The sequence below is a fragment of the Pangasianodon hypophthalmus genome, chromosome 18 (assembly GCF_027358585.1).
Source record: "Pangasianodon hypophthalmus isolate fPanHyp1 chromosome 18, fPanHyp1.pri, whole genome shotgun sequence".
Taxonomy (NCBI): Eukaryota; Metazoa; Chordata; class Actinopteri; order Siluriformes; family Pangasiidae; genus Pangasianodon; species Pangasianodon hypophthalmus.
The window spans coordinates 20,958,225-20,966,608 of NC_069727.1; the positions used below are offsets into that span (position 1 = coordinate 20,958,225).

The 8,384-nt window shown below is 37.3% G+C and overlaps 1 protein-coding gene across 1 annotated transcript; it reads right to left on the reverse strand.

Annotated features, from left to right (window-relative positions):
* Positions 1–225: 225 nt before the first annotated feature.
* Positions 226–1,669, reverse strand: LOC113544635 (olfactory receptor 1-like). The gene has a single exon (XM_034313290.2). The coding sequence runs from the start codon at positions 1,647–1,649 to the stop codon at positions 651–653; it is 999 nt and encodes a 332-aa protein (XP_034169181.2). The 5' UTR covers positions 1,650–1,669; the 3' UTR covers positions 226–650.
* Positions 1,670–8,384: the final 6,715 nt, after the last annotated feature.

An 8,384-nucleotide genomic window follows, 5' to 3' on the forward strand; every position in this document is an offset into this window, starting at 1 on the left:
ACTGTTGCTAACTAGTGCATTTACAAAATGTGGTGGTCTGATATGAGGGATGATTTCACACCAAAAGTAAAACAAAAATGTAGAGTTGACGAGTAGTCCATGATTAAAATACCTTCAAAATCGTAGGAGTTCACACAAATTGCAATTGTTCAGGTTAGAGCTAGTTTAATGGAGTAGGTAACTAAACAAAAACTAAAAGAAAAATCAACAGAAAGCTATATTTTGTTAAGCACGCCATTGTTAAGACATTTATACTTCACATTTGTAATGCATTAGGCAGGTCTCTTTAAAAACACAAATAATGAGACAGCTGAACCTACACCTTTTAGGTCCATACTAAACATTGTGATATGTGCTCAGTAATCTTTGATTACTAAATTAGTAATCAAAGACAACAATTTACAATATATTAGAATTTTCATTTGTACCTGCATAGTCATAGAATTATAATTTATTAAAAATACAAGGTTTATTTATACATGTTAATGTTTTCATTGAATATGGGATATAATGAAAAAGGCTTTTTTTCATTACATCAAAGTATATGACAACTTAATGGTAATTAATTTCATGAAGCCAAAGGTTTGTGGACATTATATTTCAATGAAAGAATTATTCAACAAATGTTCTTTTTTACTCCAAACTCCTACTCATGGGTGAATTGCCTGTCCACTAGGCATGCTACGTTTCACTACCGCTTTGGTCCGTTTGTAGAGTACTTTAACAGCCTGCATGACCTCTTCTGTCTTTAAAGTATATATAATGGGGTTTAACATGGGTGGAATAGTCTGTGTCAGAGTAGAATTAATTATCCTATCATTGGCTTTTAAAGATGATGTAAGAGATGCCATATTAGTGCCAAAAAATGGGAGATAAAATAAAGACACTAAAATAAGGTGGGAAGTACAAGTTTTCATAGCTTTCTTCCGCTCAAGACCATGTGAGATTTTCATCAAGGCAATGCCAATACAAATATATGAGATAGTTATTAATATCATTGGAACACAAGCCAACACAACAAAACAGAGTATAGCCATGAAATAATTTATAAATTTATCATTACAAGCTAATATATAGGTAGGACCATGATCACAGAAATAGCTGTCGATGATTACAGATCTACAGAAGGACAGTCTGGTAATCAGAGCTACAAGGAGTGCAATGATAGTTACAGAGAAAATCCAGGTAATAACAATGATTAAAGTCATTGCTGCTTTGGTAACAATGGCATTATACCTTAAAGGAAAACATATAGCCACTACCCTGTCATAGGCCATAACAAGCAGAGTGAGAGACTGCAAGGTCATGAAGAATAAGACAAAAAACATGTTTGCCAGACAGGCTTCATATGAGATGAGCTGATTCTTAAACAGAAAAGTATCAATAAGCTGTGGAATAAGAGCAGAGCTGCCTCCCAAATCAGAAAGAGCCAAGTTAAACACAGCTATGTACTTTGCTGTGTGGAGGGTACGTGCTAGATAGATGGTGCACATGATAAAAGAATTCCCTAAAACTGTCACAGCATACACAATGCAGAGAAATGCATAGTAGTAATTTGTGTGTGGAATATTGTAAAATCCATTGATATAAAAATTGGAAGGGCGAATAAATGTTGCATTTGCAGAGAGCGCTGGTGGCACAGAAGTCATGTCAGGTGTCGACTGGCAATATAACCTGTGGAAACAATAAGAAGTACTTCATTTTGCTCCTGTTTACACTGCAGTACTTGGAAAGACTTGTCAAATTGTAAAATGGAACAGGAACACATATAAAATAAACTTAATTATTAAATAATAATTATATTTATTAAATACATTACTTGCATTTAACTATAAAAATACATTTATAAAACTATAAAACTATACATTTAACAATAAAAATACATGTCAGTAAATGATATATTTGATCAATAAATTACATCAAAGTACATTTTGAAGAAAGTCTATACTTTTTAATATTATACCTGGTCCAGTTAAGACAGCATATTAATATTCCTGCTGACATCCGTCACATTTATACTTTTTATGTGGATCTTTGACCACACCTCCAAACAAACCGAAAAGGGTGGATCTAACCATGTGGTTGGGATCAACAGTCATATGCTTACGTAATAATACATTGAGCAACAGTAATATGCTCATGTAATAATAAATTGATAAAAAATGGATTGATGTTCTATTTTTCTATGCATTTGAAGTAATGTGTTACAGGTTTGCCAACATTTATACATTATATGGCCAAAGGTTTGAGCTCCCCTGACCATCACACCCAGATGTGCTTGTTGAACATTCCATCCCAGATTTATTCCCCTTTGCTGTTATAATAAGCTTCACTCTTTTGGGAAGGTTTTCCACTAGATTTTGGAGTATTTGGTTCTCTTAGTTCCAGTGAAGTGAAATTGTAATGCTCCAGCTTACAAAGACATTCTATACAATTGTCTGCTTCCAGCTTTGTAGCAACAGTTTTGGGAAAGAACGACATACGGGTCTGATGGTCAGGTGTCCACAAACTTGTAGTAAGGTATAGTGTAGTAAGGATTATACATGAGTATTCATGTTACAGTATTTTAATAGTCATCAATCTAACCACCCTTTATCCACATAACATTTATCCACATTTCGGTGTGTATAAAGGTGGCAAAGCACTAACATACAAATTGGATAATAGAAAAATTATTTATTCAACATTCTGTGAATACAGTACATAATATTATGAGTGAAAAAATACAGTGGATTTAAAAAGTCTACATGCCCCTGTTAGAATTGCAGGTTTTGTGATGTGAAAAAAATGAAACCAAGATAAATCATGTCAGATTAATGTGATATAGCAAAAGTCAGGCAGCAGGGACAGACGCAAGTGCAGGTACACAAAGTTTCCAACAAATCCAATATGTTGAGCAAATATCAGGAACAGGAAAAAGACAATGGTCAGGTGATCAGCAAACAACATAAACTAGGCAAGGAAAGAATCAAAAACCCAAAAACCAGAACAGAGATCAAATCCAGAAGAGCAAAGTAGCAAAACACAAAAGCTTGGTATCAACTGGCAACAAAGACGCAACGATGTGGTGGTGAGGAAGACGTTAATTTTTTATTTATTTTTTTTTTTCCTGCCATCACCCTTCTCTTCTTTGAGACTTTATTTATTTTACTTCATTCATATTTGCAGATGTGTGGCACTTTGTATTTAAGGGTTAGTTTGATCGAGTGGTGGGTGTAAGACGTAACAGACAGGACAGTACATGAGACAAAACAGTAGATGCGACGTGGACATCAGGATGGTGGGAGGATGGGAAGGGTGGATACGCAAAGAGTAGTAGTTGGAATGTCGGTCGAGTTAACTGATATGTATAACACCAACTTTGGTTTCTGTGAATGTTGCACGTATATGTGTGTAATTTAGTTGTGAGTGTTTGTTAGCATTATGCTTGAGATGTGTGGTATGACTCTGGTTATGTGGTTCGTCAGTAGGGACTGTATTGTTAGCTATTGCAAGGTGATTCCCTGGTGTATGTACGTGATGAGTGGTGCGCAAATAGAGTTAAATTTGGTAGCTTTACTTTTGATTGAGGAAGAAAGATTTTCCATTGTTATGTAATCGATTATTAGGTTTTATTCAATGTGTGATATTAATGTTATTCCTTGATTTCCAGTTTGTTAGTATGGTTTTCTTGGCGATGGTTAGCACTGTAAGAAGAACTGTTGTGTTTTATCTCCAAGTAAGCAGAGTGAAAGGGAGAGTGAGATGGTGCTATTTAGAAAACGACATATTTCCTCAGTGATTTGTTTCCAGAAGTGCTTAACTGGTGTGCAGTCCCATATGGCATGTGTGTAATCATCTGGTGTTTTGCGTGCACTGCGTGCAGATGTAGTATTCCCCGTAGCCCATTTTATACATCCTACCACCTGTTTTCTATGGATTATTTTGTATCAGGTGCAGACTAGTGACAGTAGCTATGTAGGACATGTTCTGGAAGATTTGTGGCCAAAAATCTTCTTTGGGTATGATTGCTAGGATTTGGAAATTATTTTATATATTTTGGATAGGACTTTAGCTGGAGGTGAGATATTCAGAAGTTCTAATACTAATGGGAGGAGGTCTAATGTGTTGTCTTTTATGTTGAATTTAGAGCATATAATGGATCTGAGTTGTAGATATTCAAACAAAAATATTTATTTTCTAGTCTTGCTTCTTGGCTAGATACGGAAGTGATGTAAAGGTGTTGTTTCGACATACAGTCCCCTCCATTATTTAGATATTTACTAAATAGATATTTACATCTAGATGTGTTAAATAACTTAGAATATGGCATCTTTTGTATGAATCCTCTCATTTTTCAAGTGATCAGAAATATTGGAACATGTGACTGACAGGTGTTTCTTGCTGCCCAGGTGTGTTGATTGATTATTTAAACTGTTAGATTTATTATTTAAACAATTAATAGCTCTGAATGTCTGCTCTTGGTTTGAGCCCTGGGTTTCACCCAGACTGCATTTGTTGTTAAAAAAGAATAAAACAACATGAAGACCAGAGAGCTATCTATGGGAGAAAAGCAAGCCATTTTGAAGCTGAGAAAAGAGGGAAAATCTATCTGACAGCCAGTGACATCACCAACAATGTGTTATTGCAATCAAGGGATGTGAAGCCAAATCTTAAGTGTTATTAACTTTAAGACTATCTGTTCCAATCCTCGTGGTCACCTAGAAATCGGGTGGTCTGCTACAAAAGGTGCCATGTTCTAAGTTGTTTAACACGTTTAGATGTAAATATCAGGAAATGAAAGCTGAAATTCTGATCTATCACCTCATATTCATCTTTTGATCTCAAACCCAAATGTATTCAGTGTATAGCAAGAACAAAAGAACTGGCCTTACCGTTCCAATACTTTCAGAGGGGTCTGTATTTGCTTAAGGTGAGTAATGCCTTTTTCAACCCACATGGAGATGTTTGTTATCTTCACAGTGTTTGAGAAGTCAGAGTTATGCCATATGGGAGTGTGTTCGGTTAGGTGGAGTGGTGAATTTATAGTTTTTTATATAGTGGTGTATATAATTTATAGTGGTGAATTTATAGAATTTATAAATTTCCACCAAGCTGTTAAAGTCGCTGGACTCCTTGGGCTTTTGAAGCAGGAGTGGTGTTTGATAGATGTGCTGATGAATGGTAGATCCAAGATTCTGATTTCTTTGCATAGTGCCTATTCAGAGCCCAATCTCATTTGTCTGAGTTTTATTCATTTGATTATATATTGGATTTAATTAGTAAGGTAATATTGTTGAAAGTTTGGGTCGTCAGGTCCTCCATGATATTTGGGTCTTTGTAGGGTGGTTAGTTGGATTCTTGGAGGTTTGTTTTCCCGACAAAATTTAGTGATACTGGAATTGAGTGATTTGAACCAGGAAGGGGGAGGTTGAGCTGGGATAATTGAAAGTAAGTCAATTATTTTGGCCAATGAGAGAGAGGGGAAAGTTATGGGGAGGGGGAAAGCTTTGGAGATCATCATTTATGATGTTTAATAATGGGTTAAAATTGAGTTTATGCAAGTCTGGCAGCTTGGCAGAGATTGTGACACCAAGATCGTCAGGCCAGGTCGTCATCGTAAATGAGAACTGGTTCTCAATTGACTTACCTGGTTAAATAAAGGTTTTATATATATATATATATATATATATATAAGATAAGTGAAGTAGTTGGTGCTTATGGGGATAGGTAGAGATTGTACTATAGTTTTGGGGAGTTTCATGTTGAGAGATTTGGATTGTGGATTTGGTGCAGTTAATTGAGTAACTGGAAAGTTTGGAATATTTTTCGATTGTGTGGATAGTTTCTTGTATTGATTCTATAGGTGTTTGCAGGAAAAGTAGAATATCGTCAGCATATAAACTGATATTGTGTTCCATGTTTCATGCCTGGATTCCGTAAATGTTTACATTCTGTCTTATTGCTGCAGCTAATGGTTCTGTAAAAATGGCGAATAGGGATGGAGAGAGTGGACATCCTTGTCTAGTGCCTCTGTGCAGTGTGAAACTTTGTGATATTAGTCCGTTAGCGATAACTGTGGCCTTTCGGTGATGTGTAGAGAATTTTTATCCACTGAATAAATGATTCACCAAAACCTTATTTATAAAGTGTGGTAAGTAGAAATTTCCAGTTAACTTTGTCAAAGGCTTTCTCTGCTTCAAGTATTACTATTGCTGATTGTTGGTGGCTGACTGTCTGCTTTTAATGAATCTGGTTTGCTCTGGGTTGATTATTGGATTAACTCTTTCAATTGTAGTAGCTATAGTCTTGCTTATTATTTTTGTTGATCAGTGATAAAGGATGTTAACTGAAGGGTAAGTGGGGTCTTAGGTGAATTGTAGATGAAGTGAGATACTGGCAGTATTCATTTCTGTCGGTAGTGTCATATTCTACTCAATTTTGGATACTAATCTGTTAAACAGGGGTGTAATAGCTCAGAATAGCCCAGAACAGTTTATAGAATTCAGCTGGGAAACCATCAGGACCTGGTGCTTTATTATTAGGCATATTGTTAAGGGTGTTATAGATTTCTTTTTGTTCTATTGGTTTATCTATGGAATTTGCTTGTTCTTCATTTAATTTTGGTAGTTTGATATTATTTAGAAAGTTATTGATGTCTTCTATGTCTGGATCTTCAAGTGATGAGTATAGGTCTTGACAGAATGAACTACATGTGTTATTAATTCCCTCTGGGGTTTGTATGGTGTTTCTTGCTGAGTTCTTGATAATTGGGAATGTTGTTTTTTCTTTATTTTTGTAGTAAGGTTTGCTAGGAATTTTCCAGATTTATTATTACAGTCAAAGTTTTCATGCCTGTAGGAATTGAATTTTTTTGTTTATGAGGTCATTATTTCTAGTTTGAGTTTCCTTAATTCAGTTTCCGTGCTTTCTGTTGCTGTTAGACTCTCTAATTCCCTAATCTTCTGTATAATTTCCTTTCGTTTTCAATATTTTTCATTTTCTTATATGGCTTATATTTAAAAACTGTCTTCTGAAGGTGATTTCTATTCCAGGTAAGAGATACAGGATCACTGACTGTAATAGAGTGAATTTGCATGAGTGATATACAGTATATGGCATCATTGAGTCACTGGGTAAGAAGAAATCATGAGAGCTGGTGAGAAATTTGTTAGGAATAATCATACCTGCTTACTCTGCCTAAACCAGTTGTCTACTGCGGGTGAGTCATTTGGGCAGGTGAGTCATTTGGGTTGGCGTTCTATGTGAAAAGAGGGGGCTGATAGCCATGATAGACTGATAGACACATTGGAACAGAGTGAGCTTGGTAGCAGAGTGCTGGAGAGAGTTTTGGGCATATTCTGAGAAGGCACATATTTTTGCCTGCTGAGCATTGTGCAGGAACTTTCACCGCTGTTGTGTTCTCTATCTCCTGATCAATATCCCATGTTATATCCTCCACAAAGTGTGACTGTGGTAGGATACATTCATCCCTGGTTTCTTTGAGGGGCCGGATAGAGACCAGAGAGAAAGTCAGCCTGTTACAGTTATTCATTCTCCCAAGTTTTCCACTGACCTAGGCCTCCCATGGTTAAGCCGCCATAACCCTCACATAGGCTGGTCCACTGGGTTAGTGCTCGACTGGGGTCCCACTTGCTATGCCTCATGCCTTTTCCCTGCACTCTTGCCTTCATCTCCCAAGTCTCTAGATCTTCCCCAGTTGTCCTGAGTCCCTCTCGAGTATCACGACCTGAAGGAGGTGTTCAACAAGTAGAAAGTGACCTCCCTCTTCACCACTTCTACAACTGCTCCATTGACCTGCTCCCAGGTGTTAGCCTCCCAAGGGGAACTATCTTTTCCGTCTCTGGGCCTGAGCCCAAAGCCATGGAGGAATACATCAGAGACTCTTTGGCTGCTGGTATCATTTGGTATCATTCCACCTCCCTGGCAGGTGCATGATTCTTTTTCGTGGAGAAAAAAGATGGAGGTCTTCGTCCTTGCATAGATTACGGAGGCGGCAAGTCTTGCAATGCCTCCTGAGGAACCACTTGTATGTAAGACCAGAGAAGTGCAAGTTCCATGCCACAGAAGTCCACTGTCCATTGGGGTTCATTGTCTCCAAGGGCAGTCTCCAGATGGACCACAAGAAGACTAAGGCACTCAGAGACTCGCCTACACCCTCTTCTGTGAAAGAAGTTCAGCACTTTCTGGGCTTTGTGCACTTTTACTGGTGGCTTTTACTCTTATGGCCCTGGCTAAGAAATCTTTCTCCCTGTTCATCTGGACCTCCTTCGCCTCCTGCTGGACTCTCATGTAGTCTGTGGGCACATCCATTACTTGGAGGACTGGGAAGGTTATGGCCCAGAAGAATGCTCCTGGGTTCCCGCTCGGAACATTGGTGACCC